Source organism: Tauraco erythrolophus, chromosome 29 (assembly GCF_009769465.1).
Source record: "Tauraco erythrolophus isolate bTauEry1 chromosome 29, bTauEry1.pri, whole genome shotgun sequence".
Classification (NCBI taxonomy): domain Eukaryota; kingdom Metazoa; phylum Chordata; class Aves; order Musophagiformes; family Musophagidae; genus Tauraco; species Tauraco erythrolophus.
Genome location: NC_141493.1, coordinates 1,702,225 through 1,720,587, shown reverse-complemented (window position 1 = coordinate 1,720,587; position 18,363 = coordinate 1,702,225). Strand labels below are relative to the sequence as shown.

At 52.1% G+C, this 18,363-nt stretch overlaps 2 protein-coding genes across 2 annotated transcripts; both read left to right on the top strand.

The window, feature by feature from the left end:
* The first annotated feature begins 4,767 nt into the window (after positions 1-4,767).
* On the top strand, positions 4,768-11,938 carry SLC18A1 (solute carrier family 18 member A1). The gene is made up of 15 exons (XM_086628090.1): positions 4,768-4,891; positions 5,125-5,485; positions 6,120-6,178; positions 6,445-6,528; positions 6,787-6,879; positions 7,182-7,271; positions 8,229-8,272; positions 8,399-8,459; positions 8,580-8,675; positions 10,435-10,513; positions 10,638-10,689; positions 10,902-10,965; positions 11,058-11,177; positions 11,378-11,511; positions 11,825-11,938. Exons 1-15 carry the CDS (start codon positions 4,768-4,770, stop codon positions 11,936-11,938), a joined length of 1,575 nt encoding a protein of 524 aa, XP_086484216.1.
* Positions 11,939-14,401: 2,463 nt separating this feature from the next.
* On the top strand, positions 14,402-18,341 carry MAK16 (MAK16 homolog). The gene is made up of 10 exons (XM_086627969.1): positions 14,402-14,433; positions 14,755-14,804; positions 15,016-15,125; positions 15,257-15,321; positions 16,045-16,196; positions 16,491-16,545; positions 16,635-16,709; positions 17,076-17,183; positions 17,428-17,484; positions 17,764-18,341. Exons 1-10 carry the CDS (start codon positions 14,419-14,421, stop codon positions 17,950-17,952), a joined length of 876 nt encoding a protein of 291 aa, XP_086484095.1. The 5' UTR covers positions 14,402-14,418; the 3' UTR covers positions 17,953-18,341.
* Positions 18,342-18,363: the final 22 nt, after the last annotated feature.

The following is an 18,363-nucleotide window of genomic DNA, read 5'->3' as shown; positions in this document are numbered from 1 at the left end:
GGGAAAGGGAAGGGGAAGGGGAGGAAAGAGAAGAAAGAGAAAAGAGAAAAAGATAAAAAGAGGAAAAAAGAAGAAAAAAGGAAAAGGAAGGAAAAGGGGAAAATAAGGGATATAAGGAAAGGAAAGAAGGAAGGAAGGAAGGAAGGAAGGAAGGAAGGAAGGAAGGAAGGAAGGAAGGAAGGAAGGAAGGAAGGAAGGAAGGAAGGAAGGAAGGAAGGAAGGAAGGAAGGAAGGAAGGAAGGAAGGAAGGAAGGAAGGAAGGAAATTAATTACTGAACAGTGACATGGCTGTGAAGACAAGAAAAACAGTAATTTTGCTATGACGGGGAAGCAGAGCCCTGGCCTCCCACCCAGATGCTCCCCGCACAGCCGCCCCCAGCCCTGGGCCAGGCGTGCGAGGGGCATTTGGGGCCCTCTGTGCCCTCCCTGCCCCAGCTCGCAGTGCTCTGGCAGTGGGCTTTGGTCCTTCCACCCCAGCCAAGTTTTCATGGCTACGCTTCAATCTAAACCAGCACTTTGATCTGAGAGCATAACAGAGGCTGCCTGGGGAGATGGGAGATAAGAAATAAAGTATGAACTGGTAACGAGACAGGACTGTCCATGGAAACACTCCACTTGCACTGATGCCGTGCACTCGACCATCGAGGGCTGACAGGTACAACTGTTTAAAGGAGAGAATGAGAGCTGCCTTACCCCCAAAACCCTTTAATTTAATAAAAGAAGACAGTGGGTTATTTGTAAACACCTTTTCCCAGAAAACCATTCGTTTGTCAGCCTTCTATTTCCTTACGGATTATGTATCTCTTCACACATGTTAAATTTTAATAGTTGCTGTTTGTTCTCCTCCTGGCTTAGCGATGAGATAGAATTATTCGATGTTATAAACCAATATTCTATCTCCTTCTACATTAAAACTTAAAATATTTTTTGGGAATATGTTTTCAAAGAGATATTGGCAATTCTGTGCTTGTGTGGAGGAGCAAAAAAGCACTGGTGAGACTGATGGAAAAAACCTAAACAATTGCACAAGAGACTGTTTGGCTAAGGAGGGAGTAAACACAATAAACAATCCCCAGACAAAGGGACAATGCCTCGAGTGGATTAAACACAAAACTGGAAAGCTTTGGCCAGGTTTCAGCTCTCCTTCTAATGCAACGTGACCTTGAGCACATTACGGAGCTCTCCTGTTTGTTAATAATCAAAAGGACTTAACAAAACACAAACGAGCAGGAGGCACTAAACGGCCGCCTCAAGGGCTCGTTCAGCCAGCACCACTTTGCAAACTGCTGCCCCTGCACTGAAAGCCTGGCTAGAAGGTGGCCCAGGGATGCAAACTCCAATTGCTCAAACAGATCATTTTGTGTTCTAAATACTTCTTTTCAGTTCACAGCATTTGAGAGGACGAGGCAAACTTGCCCACAGGAGAGCAGAAGGCAACGGGCAGCGGTTCCAGCGCCAGGTAACGGAAACCTGGTAGAGGAAACATTAGCAGAGAGTGACTTCAAGGCAAAGCATGGTTTTACAGGTGCCTGCTCCGATCTGTGTTTACGCTGTGGTGCTCACCCCACCCCGGGCTGGTGGAATTATATCTGTAAGCCATTTGTCTCATGCTGTTTTGTAAAATGCAGCTTTGTGCCACTGTGCAGGAGCCCTCGGTGCCCAGCGGATGTATTTCACGGCACCTTTGAGGTGAGGGAGCAGCAGAGAGCAATCTCACCGAGAGAAGCCCGCTGTCAACTGAATTCACCAGAATGGCAATCAGCCTGCGGAGCCGGCATGAGGTCTGCTAGCAACGATTTTTCAGGCCCACATCCTTTGCTGGGCCTCAAGACAGCCCATAAATTCTCTCATATTTTTCATTACATCAGAAATGTTCACTATACTTTACTACCTCAGCCTGGCCGGGAAGAAAATTGTAGCCTTTTTTTTTTTCTCCGTAGGGTTATTGAAAGAATAATTCAAGGCAAACCTTTATAATGGTTAAAAAAAAATATATCTTGGAGAGAACCGGTTGGAAAAATGTGATGGACACGTGGAAATGATTCCAAAGCACATCTGAGTAAGCTTTCCCATCACCTCTGCAAAACGAGTGACATGACGCTGCAATCTCCTTCGGGTGCTTAGGGCTGCCAAACGCAATGGTGTCCTGACCTCGGGGCCAACGAAAGAAAAAGATAATGATAATAAAGATAATTGTCTCCACATGCCCCTCTGCACCTGAAGGAGAATCAGAATTATTTTCTCTCCGGAGCCCGCGGCACCGCCGAGCAGTTCTGAGCTCCCACAGCAGATGGTAGTGCTGCACCGCTCATCCTCTGTCTGCTTCGCAGATATTTAGAAAGTAATTTCCAGGCCCAGACGTTCAATTCTCAGCTCATGAAACATATTTAAAGGCTTCAACTTCTGCTCTAACGCACACCCAGGGAATTCCTTGGTAGGATGCTCTCATCTCACATTATTGGCACTAGTTTTCGGCCGTGCAGAAGGCGGATAAATGGCCTCAATGGCAGATTTACGTGCCAACAGAGAAGAGGTGAAAATATTTATTTTCTTTCTCTGTGGTAAATCTCTGTATCCTGAATGAATGATGGTATCAGTTTGGGTTTAAAAAAGAAATCACGCAGCAAAGTGTCAAAAGTTTAAGAAAATAGAAATGATGGCAGAAAAGAGATCATGTTTTCAATGGCATTTACAGTTCCTCACCCATGCATGGATAGAATTTTCCCTCCAGCTTTGCTTACAAGAATCCATCCTTGTTACCCCAAGAAATATCTCCTTGTCCCCGGAGATAAGTAGGGAAAGGCTGCGGACAGGCACCCCACTGCTGGCTCCTTCTGCGGGGGCAGAACTGGGATGTGGAGGGACCACAACCTGTTGATAGCCAGGGGAGGTGACGTTCCCCTGTACCTCTCAGAAAGCATCAGACACGGCACCTGCTGCCAACGTCCGCGGGCTCAACCCCGTAAATGCACACGTACGGCCCCCGGCGACGCGCAAACACGTGCGGAGGGAGCGGAGAAGAGCAGCTGACGGGACATCATTCTTCCTTCTAATTGTGCTCCCTGAGTTTTGGAGTTCTCCAAACACCCCTGGGGTGCTGCAGGTGTCACAGGTGAAATCTGCCTGGTTGTACCCCGGGATGTGTAACGCGGAGCCACAGTCGGAACGAGGGCAGCCGTACCACGGACAAGCAGCGTTAGGCAGCGAGAGAACGGCCGTCAGTCACTGGACAGTAGTCCAAGTCCCAAACTATTATGGGTTTTTTATAAATGCATTTCCCAGAGCCGTTTAATGATGCCAGCCTTGCCTCCCACTGATGAACCCAATCGCTGCCACTCGTAAGGACCCACCGATGGGGCAGAGCAGGCGTCCCCCAGGGAGAAGAGGGCTGTGAAGTCCCAGCGCGGCGTGTTCGGTGTGCGCGGACCCAGGCAAGAGTTAAGGTGCTCGGAGAGATAAGCGTTGATGACAGCCTGGAGATCGGGTGCCTCTGCTGCAGATAAACACTCCTGCCTCTCTCCTCCTCATCGCCCTCAGCCCACCCCAGCGTCCTGCTCTGACGCAGAGGGAGCTGCAGGGCTGAATGAAACTTGTTTGAGGTTCCAATTAAATCTCCACGGAAGAGGGACACTCATATCCTCTTCTGATAAACGGCAGCCATAAATCCCCCGGGAGCAGCGGCCACAGCACACACCATCTCCCGCAGCAGCAGTCGGCTCCTTGCACCCAGATGGGCTCCGGGGTAAGAGTTTGCTTTCCTCTGCTCCACCCAACAGTTTTGCATTGAGAAGGGGACAGGGTTCGTGGCTTGAGATGTAGGGGCTGCATTAGTCTACATGTCTTCATCACCTCTGCTTCCTTACTCATTCTCTCTCTCTAATCCTTAACTCTCTCTCTCTCTTCTCTTGCATTAATTCTATTATTTGGTCTTTGCTACTACTAGGAGAAACCATCCCTGTTCCCCAACTAAGCAACTTGTGTGGCACTCACATTCAATGACAGGTGATTGGGATGGTTTGCTTTTTTTGATTAAAAATTGATAAATATCATTGGCTGGGATTTCAGGAAACCACAGGATTATTGGAAAGAGTGATACTTCGGACCCAGCTCCATCCATTTTGGTGCTTAGCCTCTGAAGTGCCTATGAGCTATGAGAACGTAAATGGCTAATTGTTTGCTTGGTTTAGTGCAAATTTCTGATTGATCTTTTCGATGTGACTGAGCAAGCAACCTTCTCTCAGTCCCTCTGAAGCCCTGATCTTAATCATGTATGTTCAGCTTTTAAGTCTTGTATCTTGCCATGACATTTCAATTAGGTCAAATGAAAAGACATGCAAGGTAAATGAATTTCTTTTGAGACCTAATTTAATCTCCAAAGAACAAACATGGAATAAAAGATGTTGAGATTACCACTGATAAGCTTGATCTGTGCTTTGAGTCTTTGGAGGAAGACTTAAACGATGCCTCGAAGCAGGGACAAGATGTCTCGGGAGAGTGGAAGTGGGTTGGAGCACACTCCATCTGCAACTTTAAATGCAAGTTTAACAAAACCACGGTCTTTGACAGCAAAGCTGGTGGTCCCAGCTCCTTGCGAAGAGTGCTCAGCTCGTGGAGGACACGGCCACTAAGTGACCTCAGGAGTCACCTTCTCAAGCGAGAAGCCACGAGCTGTGCGAGGTTGTAACTCAGAGCATTTTCTTTAAAGGTCACAGGAGACCTTCAGTCCTGAAGACCGGGCGCCAGCAGGACCCAGGCTGAGCTCCGGCCATGCCCTCGGCTGCGGCGCGCGCGCCCTGGCGCTGGCTGGCAGCGGGCAGGGCGTCGCGGAGGCTGGTGCTGGGGGTGGTGTTCGTCGCGCTGCTGCTGGACAACATGCTGCTGACAGTCGTGGGTACGGCGCGGCTCTCGCGCTGCTCTTCGGGTGCCACCTCGGGGTTTCGGCTCCTCGGTCGGTCTCAGGATGATGCCGGCAGGATCCTTGTGCAGGGAGAGCTGCGGGGAGGGCTGGGAGCCAGGAGCTTGCTGGAGGCTGACATCTAGCCACCACCATTCAGTCCAGCCGCGTGCTGAACCAGAAAATGGAGTAAAATCACTAACTCACCCCTTTCCTGCCTTTTCTTCCAGTTCCGATCATCCCCACCTTCCTTTACACCACAGAATACGAAGGTGCCAACAGCTCTGCTGTGCCAGCCCGGGCTGAGCCGGCTCCTCCAGCCCCGAAGGTTCCTCCTTTCTCCTCCGTGTTCTCCTATTTCGGCAACACCACGGTGACAGTCTCGAGGGCCACGAGCGCTGTGGGTCTGGTGAACGGGACAGAGAGCAGCCCCCCGCCGCAGCCCCCCACCAGCAGCCCCCCGCTGCCGAGCGGCTGCCCGGAGGGTGAGGAGTTCCTTTCCAAGGAAAACGTCCGCGTGGGGCTGCTCTTTGCCTCCAAGGCTCTCGTACAGCTGGTGGTCAACCCGCCCGTGGGTCTCCTGACCAACAGGTAGGTCAGAGACTGGGTTGGTACTGGGGTGTAGCCCTTTGGGGATGGGCAGCTCCTGCCAGCTAATGAAATCATCGTTAGCTGAGCAGTAAAGGTCTGTGCTGCACGGGTGCAGCCCCTGCAATCAGAGAATTACAGGAACTGGCGGGTAAAATAGCAAGGGGGAGGATATATGCATCAAAATTTTAATGAATTTTACTTTTTCTAAAAGCCCACAAATGGCTTGCAAGTTTATATTGCAACATAAGCCTCACTAACGCTCTCCTCGGGTGCAGACAGATGCTGTTTAATACCAGCAACCATCACAAAAACAAAGATTCCCACCTCGCTATGGATATAATGTTGTTCAGATTTTCTGCCCCTGAGTGTTAATTTGCCCTTGTCTCCAGCAGACACGTGTGAGGGGTGCTGGGCTCATCTCCACAGCGTCTGGGTGGGTGGATGAGTTGGTGAAACAGAGCCGTGTCTCTGGGTGTGATTGTCCCAGGGCACTTAGACACCCTTGAAGAGCACTCAGGGGCACATCCCCACCTTCAGGAGATGCTCACCAGCCCCCAGAGATGTCTGTGTTCAGGCTGGGCAGCAAGACCAGATCTCAACCTGCAATGAGGAATCCTCTTTCTCCCCTTTCCAGGATAGGATACCACATCCCCATGTTCATCGGATTCGTCATCATGTTCCTCTCCACAGTCAGTGAGTATGGCCCTTCGGTCTGCCCTTCGTACCCAGCAGCACAGGAGAAAATACTCTGGTCTGTGCCTGCACTGCTGTCCCCGTGCAGGGGAGAGGAGCGAGAACAGAGCAACCGGTCTCAGAAATCGGTGACGAGAAAGGGCGAGCGGCACCCAGCACCCCCCAGCACCCAAACGGGTGCAAGCCGGGGCCGCCGCGACCCTCCGCAGGGCTGCAAGGCTCAGCCCGGGGTCCTGCCTGACGCCGTGTCTCTCCTTCCTCCGCAGTGTTTGCTTTCTCAGGCACCTACTCCCTGCTGCTCACCGCCCGAGCCCTCCAAGGCGTTGGGTCGTCGTTCTCATCAGTTGCAGGTAAAGGCTGTACCTGCACTTGAGCCTCTGCGTTATCTCCCCTCGTCTGGGTTCTGTTGGGAACGATCAGCAGCAGTGCCTTCCTCGGCTTCAAACTCCTCCTCCTCCTCACTGCGCCTGCCTGGTGCAGATGGTGCACCCACACCCAGCCAGCAGCAGACAAACTCCCCCAAAAGCCTTGGCTGCTTTCGGAGAGCAGCCTCAACACCCCCGGTACCAGCCAGCCTCACGCAGCCTCCGCTCTCTCTCCACTCCCAGGCCTGGGGATGCTGGCCAGCGTCTACACCGACGACTTCGAGAGGGGCAACGCCATGGGCATCGCTCTTGGAGGCCTGGCCTTGGGTCTGCTGAGTAAGGAGACCTTGTTCCCAATGGGGTTTATGCCAACGGCGTCTCCAGAGCCTTGTTGGCCATCACCTACGGCTTCCACCCGCCTGGCTGTGCCCCTTCCCCGGTGCCATCCCATGGGCATGGCTGGCCTGTCCTCCTCCCTCCCTCTGCTCGCTCTCCATGGGACTTGATCCCTTCCCAAAGCCTTCACCCAACACCCACCGGGGGATCCAGGGAAAACCAGGACGGCGGGAGCCGAGCGCGGCTGCGGGGCGCTGGGGACGGTGGCACTGCCGCTGCGTGACGCAGACTCTCCCTTGCAGTCGGGGCACCCTTTGGGAGCGTGATGTACGAATTCGTGGGGAAATCATCTCCCTTCCTGGTCCTGGCGTTCCTGGCCCTCCTGGACGGAGGTGAGAAGCCGAATGGTTTAATCCATCCGAAAAAAAAAAAAAAAAGCACAGGAAAAGATTTAAATGCAGACGTTTTGGGGAGAATCTCATAGGACTTGTGAGAAGGAAGAAGCAGATTAAGACCACATGGGTGGTATCATCAGCACTGGTTATTCTGTTATTGCTAAATCATATGTTTTCTGCCAGCAGATGACTGACATAGCAATAGAGTAAGAATTAGTCCCTCATTACTTAATAAGCCCCTTGATTGCTTTAATGGCTGACTAGCACATTCAGCAAAGCTCTTTGAACTGCGGGTTCCTTGTCAAAGGCACACTTGTCTGCAGTGTGCCACGAAGGACTGAGACTTTGCCAGCATGAATGGTGATCCTTCTTCTTTCCCCATAGCTCTAGTGCAGACGTGGGCCACGAGAGCCTTCAGAGTGTAACAGCAAATTTATAGAGGGCAGAAATGTGCATTTTCAGTGGAAAGTATTAAGCTAATTCAATTATAGTCACAGTTACCATCTTTGCCTAGATGTAATGCACGACATCTTTAATGAAGCATGTAAGAGCTTTCGGAAAATGAAACGTAGGTCCCATATATATGAAACTTTCTTTTTTAATCCTATTCTTTTCCCCGCTCTGATTTCTGCCATGCTCTAGTTGTGGCTCCCCAGCAGGCAGCTGGCAGCCTGACGGGAAGCATTTGCATATTCCACTGCTTCATGGGTTGACAAAACACTTCCAACACAGTCTCAAACTTCAGGGAGTTTTGCTGCTCCCTCCCGTGGGAGCAGGGCTGGGACCCACCTCTCCCTCTGCCCACTTGAACAACGTCCCCTGGACACAGTTACTGCATCCCCCAAGGGGGCTTTGCCCATGGAAGGGGTTGGGCTGACGGAAAAGCCAGAGGGAAACACGGATCGAAGCGATGCTGTCTCCAGAGCTAAGCTAACATCAGTGTTTTCTTCCCAGCTTTGCAGCTCTGCATACTGCAGCCCTCCAAGATCTCCCCCGAGGTGAGTACAGAGGGGTGCGCACACGCGAGCCGGTGCCAGGCGGCGGAACGAAGCGGGCACGCACTGCCCGGGGAGGGGGGCTCTGCAGGCACAGGGCTGCTGTGACCCCCCTTTGCCATCCTACAGAGCACCAAGGGCACGCCGGTGTCCACCCTGCTGCGAGACCCCTACGTCCTGGTCGCTGCAGGTAAGGGCAGACGTCGGCACCCACCGGCATCTCCTCGTTGGAGAGATCCGCGTGCGCCGGCTCTGACACGGCAGCAGGAGGTGGCTGAAATGGAGCGTTTCTCCCTTTTCCCCCCGCCAGGAGCCCTCTGCTTCTCCAACATGGGGGTGGCCATGCTGGAGCCCACCTTGCCCATCTGGATGATGCAAACCATGTGCTCCCCGAAATGGCAGCTGGGTAGGTGTCGTGCTGTGCAGCCTTCACTCCTAAACAGTTGCTTCATATACTTTAGCTAGAACCAGTCCTGCTTTGGCACTGGGAGATGGATCGAATAACCTCTTATATCATTCCAAAAAAGAAGAAAACATACACCCTCACCTGCGCAGAGGCTGCACGTTGCTCCAATTTCAGCTGGAAATGTCCTTAGTGGTAGTGATACAATATGCTTTTCTCTATTATTGAAAAAAATTGTATAGAATCAGGCTCCCCACAAGAGCAATAACAGTGGAAGAAAGGCTGTTCTGCGCACGGGAAGCCTGTCGAGCCCTGTCTTCTGCAGGGCAGATAATGGTGTCGTGCTGGGCTGAAATCGTGGCAGCCAGATGGGTTTTCCAGAGGCAGCTCTGAGTAAAACAAGGTCATTTAGAGAGTCCCAGGTTTGTGCTAATTACCAGCTGCCTAGAAAATGTGATATGGAGATAACATTGTCTGTGTTTGCTACAGGAATAAAAACTAATTGTTATAAAACCCAATTGGTTGAGGAATGACCCGGGGGGTGCCCCAGGCTACACTTAGATCCCAAATTGAATTGCAGCCCGGGAGCAGGAGGGCTGAGAGCGCTCCTAATGGAGTTACAGACCGGTCAGGCAGGAGCATCCATCCCGATAAGAGCCTGCGATGCTTCTCATGAGCCAGCGATGGAGCAAGGGTGGGTGAGGATGAAGCGGTGTCCCAAGGCAGCGGGGAGAAGGGACAGCGTGGCTGCCTGATAACCACCAACATCACAGGCTGAGAAATGCACTCAGGGCTGCTCCTGTCACCACTGAAATCAAGAGGAACCTTTGAGGTGACTTAGCAGGACCCAGAGGTCAGCAGACATCAAAGAAAACCCCGAATATATTCTCTAGATTTTCAGGTATCTGAGATTTGAGAGTAGTTTGGATTCAGGCACAGTTCAAGTGCCAGCCACCCACCTCACAAGTTGTTATGTACTCAAGGGGCTTCTTTATTTGCATGCTTTGGTTTGCCCACCCCCATAGTTCTGCAAAAAAACCACAGAGGAGCTTGGACTAAACCTGCAGGATCAGTCATGCTCTGTAGCTGTTAAAGAGAGGAAAGAAAATGAAACATAAACCACTGTGTTTAATAAGGAAGTTGTCTTAGTGAAATGGAGCTGATCAGTTTTATTTATAGTCGGCGGGAGAGCATATTAAAATAAACAACTGGTAAATCAGCAACGGTGCAAATATTTAATTTTGATTACATAATGATCCCCAAGGTTTTTACTTAAGCATTTACTTTATTCCTCTTCATTTAGTGACTCAAAAGCAGAAGGCAAGGGGAGAAAGTCGGAAGAGGAAGAAACTATGACCAGAGAGAAGGATGAGTTTATTAAAGCAGAGGGGACAAAAAAGTTCAGCGTTTAGCTTCTGGTTATCTCCCAGACGTTGTGGGTGAATCCCCGCACCGCTGCGTGCCTCAGTTCCCCCCATCAAAAGCAAACACATTTTCTACAGCTCTGCCCCACACTTGTATAGGGCACGGAGCAACGGGGCAGCCCACGCAGCTGCGGCACGGAGCAACGGCAGCGCAGGACACGGAGAAGCACCAGTGCATGGACTGGCACCCGCAGAGCGGGTGCTGGGCATTAGCTTGCCGTGCCCGGCTCACGACATTCTCCAGATGAGGGGGGCAGTTAGCAAAGTGAACATTTTTGCTAATCCCCTGTATTTACTCGGGGATGACACACTCTTTGTTTGTCCTTTCTCTCTCTCAGGGATGGCGTTCCTCCCTGCCAGCGTATCCTACCTCATCGGCACCAACGTCTTCGGGATCCTGGCTAACAAAATGGGCCGGTAAGTGGAACGTAAGAGATTTCAACTCAACCCAGCTCAGTTCTGTGCTTTCAGCACGAATTACGCTCGTGGTGCTGCACACACCGAGAACAACTGCCCGCTCCTAACTGCAGCCTCGTTGCAGGTGGCTGTGCTCCCTGGTCGGCATGGCTCTGGTGGGAATCAGCCTCCTCTGCGTAAGTAGCCCAAGAGAATTTTGAAACCTCTCTGTAGAAGAATCAGCAGGGGCAGTGTGGGTGATCGTACTGAGACGGGGTTACGTGCCCAGCAGTCAGTAGACGTTCAATGGCTGCATGTGTGTATGGGTTTCACAGCTCTATGTCCCACCTTTGCCCCTCACGCAGCTCTTCTGGCCTCATTCACGCATTCTCTCTCTCTCCTCTCGAAGGTACCTCTGGCCAAAAACATTTACGGGCTCATCGGCCCGAACGGTGGGCTTGGCTTTGCCATAGGTAAGCTGTCGGTGCTCCGGCTGCGCAACGCAGCTCCCACCACTGCCCTCGGAGAAGGCGACGACTGATCAGGTCCTTCTGGCTTTGGGCAGGAATGGTGGACTCCTCAATGATGCCTATCATGGGTTACCTCGTGGACCTTCGCCACACCTCCGTCTACGGCAACGTCTACGCCATAGCGGACGTCGCCTTCTGCATGGGCTTTGCGATCGGTATGGATGGACTCTTACCCACGGCATGACGTACTCAGTGTGCATCTCACTCGGCTCGTTGCTCCCTCTCCTCCAGGCAGCGTTCACTGCAAGCACTGAGTCTGCAACCCAGTCACCGTAGATTCACAGACCCCCTCCAAACCGGAAAGGCAACTTTTGCTCTCTGTCATTCTAGGCTTTTTTCATTTCCAAATCTGCAGGCCCATCCACAGGCGGTGCGATCGTACGAGCTATTGGGTTTCCCTGGCTGATGGTCATCATTGGAGTTATCAATATTGCTTACGCTCCCCTCTGTTGGTACCTGCGCAACCCTCCCGCTAAAGAGGAGAAGATTGTGAGTTCAAGCATACTTTATGCCCTTAAAGTATAGGGGATTGACAATCCAGAGATTCGGTGGGGGGGAGTAGAATAAATTTGCCAGGGATTGTGTCTTCCCTTTTGGGTTCCACTCTGCCCTCAAAAAAGGGACGAAAACCTCAGAGAATAAAACCAAGAAAAGTCTGGGGCTACGGTCTTTCCTCGAACCCACAGCTTGGGCAAAAGTTGCTGGCTGCTTGGGCTTTGTCTAAAAGTGGTAATGCTCCTGTTAACTGTTTGAATTAATCCCTATTTTTACTAAAGTGTGGTTTCTCCTCTCCTTGACCCAGGCAATCTTAAGCCAGGAATGCCCCATGCAAACCAACAGCTACACTACTCAGAAAACCCTGCGCGATTTCCCTCTCACAGACGACAGCGACGTGGAGGCAGAAGATGCGGAGTAGCAAGTGCAAGGGTGCGTGCCCTGTTTTGAAGCTATATTATGTTTACAGAACAGGGATGTATCAGCACCCAGAAATAACCCAGCCTCCCCCGAGACTTGTGGACACAGGACAGACACGGGCTGTGTCGCTGAGCTGTTCTCTTGGCCACGCAACCCACAGCAGGGTGTAGAGACCCAGGATTTGGAGGCTCTACCCGTTTAGTTAAGCCACTCCTTTGCTGTGTGACTTCTAGGCAAGTTACCCAAACTCATCACACCTCATCTGTAAAAAAAAAAAAAAGTTACAAAGATGAGGAGAATCGAACCATCCTGCCCTGCAGAACAAAACTGTCTCGGGCACAGCCTACCATGCAGTAGGGAAGTAGCAGCAACACCTCTCCCAGACGAGTCCAGTGGCATTTGCTGATGTCTTTAAAGCGCTTAGCGTTCTTGAAAGAAAAGCACTGGAGAGAAGAAAACTGAAATCAGCAGCATCAGCTTTGGGAGATTTCTTTCTCCAGAATTCTGCTATAATCCCCAGCACAAAACCTTTCTGTAACAACAGGGCACTATCCCCCCGTGTCACTGCCAGTCCGTCAATAAAGACGTCACCGTTCTGCTCATGTGCTCCACGCTCCTCTGAAGACAGTTTAAAAAAAACCTTCATTGCTGTCTCAGTACAGCTTCATGTGCTGTTATTTATGTGCTACTTACAGCTGCTTGTGTGTCCTTTCCAACATCCATTAAACTCATTCATTTATTTGAAGGACTCTAAGAAATTCAAGCAGAAATAAGGCTGAAGGCAGTTTTAGACTCCCAGACACAGACTCAGCCACCAAAGCTAGTCAGGTCCCTCGTGATTGTCAGTGACTAATAGCACATTTTTTAAAATCCCTGCCTCTCCGCTGAGATGGGGTAACGGGCTGTGTTTGTGATTCTAACCCATGGCCATGAGAAGTACGAAGGATTGATTTAATTGCCATTTTGTGATTTCCTGGCCACAGGTTTAGAAAGAGAGCAGCTGCGCTGTTAACAATCATTATTGAGCACAATGGTCTGTAAAAGTATGGTAGAGTTAAGTAAAAGAGGGTGAAGTAATAGCGGCACCAAATTAATGACGTAAGTATCAGCGAAAATTCCCATGATCTCATTTTTTCCAGTGTCACCTCAAACTTACAACTTCTCTGGCTCCACCGTTGGCAGTTTATACAAACTCATTTCTGTCTTGAATGAGCAGTTGTGTAACGCACAGCCATTCCACTTGCCAGAAAGAACAGATGATTCACCGCTCCGGAGCCCGAGCGGCACAACGCAGATGCGCTTGCCAGCAGGGAAACGGGAGGATCGTAACAATTCATCAAGATTTGGTACCTTATGACTCATTACCAAAGGTCATAAATGGCTATTGTCAGGCAATCCCACATCCACAGCGGGCCCGTTGCCCCTGGCTTTGCACATACAAGATGAAATTATATTTCTTAGGCTGACTGGAAGTGACTAATGCTAAGCCTGTTCTCAAAAACAGCGTTATTTTTATCTTCCACCTGTTTCCTTGCTTTGCCAAGAATAAAAACGTGTTTGCTTTCTGCGATGGAAGGAAAAAGAGCGAGCCGTTCTATTTGGGGATTTATTCACACCTCCACAGCTCACCTCCCAGTTCAATATTAACTGGAAACCCCTCTGTGTGCCCAGCGGCTGGTTGCTCTGGAAACCCACCCGCGGGAGCACGGCGGAGGCAGATCCGATCTCCCTCCCCGGGCACCTCACCGGGCACCGCTTTGCTGTCATCGGCAGCGCCAGGCTCCTCCCTCCGGCACTGGCACCTTGGGCTTTCTAATTAATAAATCAACTTCAGCGCCGGTTACATTGATGGGAGTTTCTCTGCTCCGAGGGAAGAATCAGGCTGTGATCTTGGCATCAAACCACTCGATTCCTTTACCCACCCTGCTGAAAAAACTCATCTGCTATACTAATATACATTTCTATACTGAAAGAGGGGAGATTTCAAGTGGATCTAAGGAAGAAATGTTTTATAATGAGGGTGGTGAGGCACTGGCACAGGTTGCCCAGAGAAGCTGTGGCTGCCCCATCCCTGGAAGTGTTCAAGGCCAGGTTGGATGGGGCTTTGGGCAACCTGGTGTAGTGGAGGGTGTCCCTGCCCATGGCAGGGGCGTTGGAACCGGATGACCTTTGAGGTCCCTCCCAACCCAACCCATTCCATGACTCCACGACTAATTCCTGCGCGCATTCCCAGCGATGCACGCCAGCTCTGCGGCTCAGGGAAACCGAGGGATGCACGGAGGGTCCTGGCAGCTGTGTAGGGAGGACTTTCCCCTCCTTGTGCGTTTCCCTCGCAACCTCCGCAATACAAAACCGAAACGCTCCGCAGCTTCATTGCCGGAACCTCCCCCAAACCCTCCCCCATCACACACCTCCCCTCTCGCGAGACTTCGCCCCGCCTTTTCCGGTAACGGCGGCGCGCGCAGCGGCCGCACCGGCACGATGCACTCGGACGATGTGAGTCCGCACCCCCCCCGACCCCGACCACCCCGTGGCGTTTACAGCCCCCAGGTTCCGTCCGTCTGCCCCCCCCCCGAGCACTCCCCCACCGGGGGGTGGGGGGGTGCTCGGAGGGGGGGCGGCAGACGGACCGCGGGTTGTATATAGGATGCGGAATATGGGAAATATGGGAATATATGGGAATGCGGCAGCAGATGTGCCCCCCCCCCCCGCCAGTGGGGACCCCAGTCTTTGTGCGGTGCCCCCCCCCCCCCGTTAGGGTCTCATGGGGGGCTGCGGGAGGCGGAGGGTGAACGGTGCCGGTGTTTGTCCCCGCAGGTTGTCTGGGACATGCTGGGGAACAGGCAGTTCTGCTCCTTCAAGATAACGTGAGTTTTTTTTGGGGATGTGGGGGGGTGGGCTGAGCTTTTCCAGCGGTTGGGGGGCGGTCTGGAGGGTGCTTCCGCAGGGAGAGGGGCCGGGGGGGGATGTGTTCCCCTCATCCCTGTGCCACCGCGGCCAGGAGTGATGGTCAGAGGGGTCGGGTGGGCAGCGGGGCGCTCCTGCCCTCCCCCGTTATCTCTCCTCTCTTCTTTCCAGGACAAAAACCCAGAATTTCTGCCGGAATGAGTATAACCTGACCGGTCTGTGCAACCGCTCCTCCTGCCCACTGGCCAACAGCCAGTATGCGACCATCCGGGAGGAGAAAGGTGGGACAACCCCTTGGGTGGGGAGGGGGAGAATCCCACCTGCCTGAGGGCACCCCGGCTCTGAGCCCTCTCCCCCACTGTTGGGAACATGCTTGGTGTTTCTGCTGGGATCACATTCCTTTTTTCTTCAGGTCGGTGTTACCTGTACATGAAGGTAATCGAGCGGGCACCGTTTCCCCGTCGGCTCTGGGAGCGGGTGAGTTAATGAGAGCAGAATCATAGAACCATGGAAAGGTTTGGGTTGGGAGGGACCTCAAAGATCATCCAGTTCCAACCCCCCTGCCATGGGCAGGGACACCCTCCACTACACCAGGTTGCCCAAAGCCTCATCCAACCTGGCCTTGAACACTTCCAGGGATGGGGCAGCCACAGCTTCTCTGGGCAACCTGTGCCAGTGCCTCAGCACCCTCAGAGGGAAGAATTTCTTCTTTATATCTAATCGAAATCTCCCCTCTTTCAGTTTAAATCCATTGCCCCTTGTCCTATCACTACACGCCCTTGTCCAAAGCCCCTCTCCAGCTTTCCTGTAGCCCCTTTAGGTGCTGGAAGGTCTCCTCAGAGCCTTCTCCTCTCCAGGCTGAACAGCCCCAACTCTCTCAGCCTGTCTCCAGAGCAGAGGTGCTCCAGCCCTCGGATCAGCTCCATGGCCTCCTCTGGCCCCGCTCCAACAGCTCCATGTCCTTCTTGTGTTGGAGACCCCATAGCTGAACACAGTATTCCAGGTGGGGTCTCATGAGAGCAGAGCAGAGGGGCAGAATCACCTCCCTGGACCTGCTGGCCACGCAGGTCAGGTAGACTCGCAGACCGGTAACTCGGTGTGCTCCAGTGTAACGCAGCGGAGGGCAGGGAGCCATGGGACTCCTCCCAGGAGCACAGGCGTCCCATTGCTGCTCCACAGCTCAACCCTTTCCCCTTCCAGGTCCTGCTGAGCAAGAACTACGAGAAAGCACTGGAAGAGATAGACGAGAACCTCATCTACTGGCCGCGGTTCCTCCGGCACAAGTGCAAGCAGCGCTTCACCAAGATCACGCAGTACCTCATCCGCATCCGGAAGCTGACGCTCAAGCGACAGTGAGTGACACAACTGGGAACGGTGGTGTTGGTGCGGCTTGTCGAGCCGCTGTCGCCGGCGGCACGCACAGCCCCGGTGCGCGGGGCTGTTTTCCTGAGGCTCGGGAAGATGCCTCAGGTAAATGGAGCTGGCTGGGAGGGATTCCACTGCGGTGTAGTCTGCGTACAGAAATGCACTTAGTTACAGCCACGTCTCTCACCTACAACTACTGGTTGTTGCTCCAATGACCGTTTGCTCATCTGCTACATGAGGGGCTGATGGATTCACTCACTCCCGCTTGTTGTTCCCTGCAGGAGGAAGCTCGTTCCTTTACGCAGGAAGATTGAAAGGCGAGAGAAGAGAAGAGAGGTAACACCACTCTTTCACGTCATCTCCTGCCCATTGCTTCTGTTCCACATTTTTCAAAAAACTGACACCGCTCCTCTTTGCTCCATCAGGAGAAAGCCCTGATTGCCGCTCAGCTGGATAATGCCATCGAGAAGGAATTACTGGAAAGACTGAAACAGGATACAGTAAGGATCACTGCCTTCAAGCACAGCAGTGAAACTGCTCCTGCTGCCCTCTGTCCTGCTGGTTCTCCAGGGAGGGACCCGGGTGTTGGTGTGAGAGAGAAGCACCACCCATGTAGGAGGGGTGGGGGGTGACTGCATGCTGTCCTTCTGGAGGGGCTTCGTAACAGCCCAGAGAACTGGCTTCCCCAAAGGCAGAGCCCCTCACTTTCTGTACAGCAGCACATACTTGGGAACTAGGGAAGGGGCTGAGCTGCAAGTTCAGCCCAGTTTGGGTCTTCCCCCGTGCAGGCCACAGGCTTTAGATGACCCTACCACTGCCACCTGTCTTCTTCCCGTAACTTTCAGAAAATCCATTTTCCTTTCCAGTATGGAGACATTTACAACTTCCCCATTCACGCCTTTGACAAAGCTCTCCAGCAGCAAGATGCAGAAAGCGAGAGCGAGTCTGAGGCAGAGAAGGAGGAAGATGACGAGGTAAGGCCTTCAGCCACCGCACCGCAGTTAATCCTTCCCTGTCCTGGTGCAGCGCCTCCGATTCACCCACATGGTGGGCACCACAGTTTGAATGTCAGGGTGAGAAGAGGGGATGAGGGGAGGTGGACTCAGAAAAAGCAACTTGTGTGTGCAAGTGGTGAACTTGATGGCTTTTCTGTTGGAAGTCATGGTGCTGCATTGTGCTCAGTGTGCACGTGCTAGCTGCCGACTTTATTTCTTTCAGGACATGGATAAAAGGGAGTTTGTGGAAGCAGATGACAGTGACCTCAGTGACTTTGAGGTAGGTGAAGCCCCAGGTTTAAACTGTTGGGCCAAGCTGTTTGAAAGTAACCTCCACCCTCTTGGTGTCTCTGGTGATGGGATAAGAGCCAGTGAAATCAGATTTGTGGAATGAAATGAGACAGTCAGACTGCACTGTATCCACTACAACCCAGCTCCTCTGGCTAGACAGCTGGGAGCCAGGAATTCTAAAATGGAATCAGATACAGGAGGTAATTTTGCAGAAAGAGGAGGTTTAGTTACACAGCGTGCTTTGACATCACTCGTCTTTCTTTCTCAGGACATGGATAAGTTGGAAACAAGTAGCGAAGAGGAGCAGGAAGAGGAGGAAGAAGTAGAGGAGAAAGCCTCTCACTCCAAATCTAAAGGGAAAACTCCCCTGAAAGGCCCAGCCAGAAGAAAACGTCCCTACATTGAAATAGAGTATGAAGAAGAAACAGAGCCAACCACCAAAACGAAAGCAGTCTGACTCCTTCCTGAACTCGCACTTGGAACTGAGCGAGAGGGCTCCAGACCTGTCCCCAGACCTCCTTCCAGCCTCTGCCACTCCATGCAGGACCCCCAATAACTACTTCTCTTTCAGTACTGTTGACTAATGAGTTTCCTTAGGAAAAGAAGGGTTTCTGTCCGACCCCAGGCACTTGTACAACTGCTGCATGGAGTGCAGTTCTAAGGCAGGCTCCCCGCCTTGTCTACAGCCACAGAACGTGCTCCAGGAAGGAGCCTGGACTGGGGCACTGCTGCTCTGTTCTAAAGCTGCAGATGCCTCATGTGGCTGGGTGAGCAAAGTGTATTTTCTTTGGGGGAGGTACAGGGCTAACAGGAGTGGGATGAGCAAGACAGTATTTTTAAAGAAATAAAAAAAGTTTACTGTACAAAA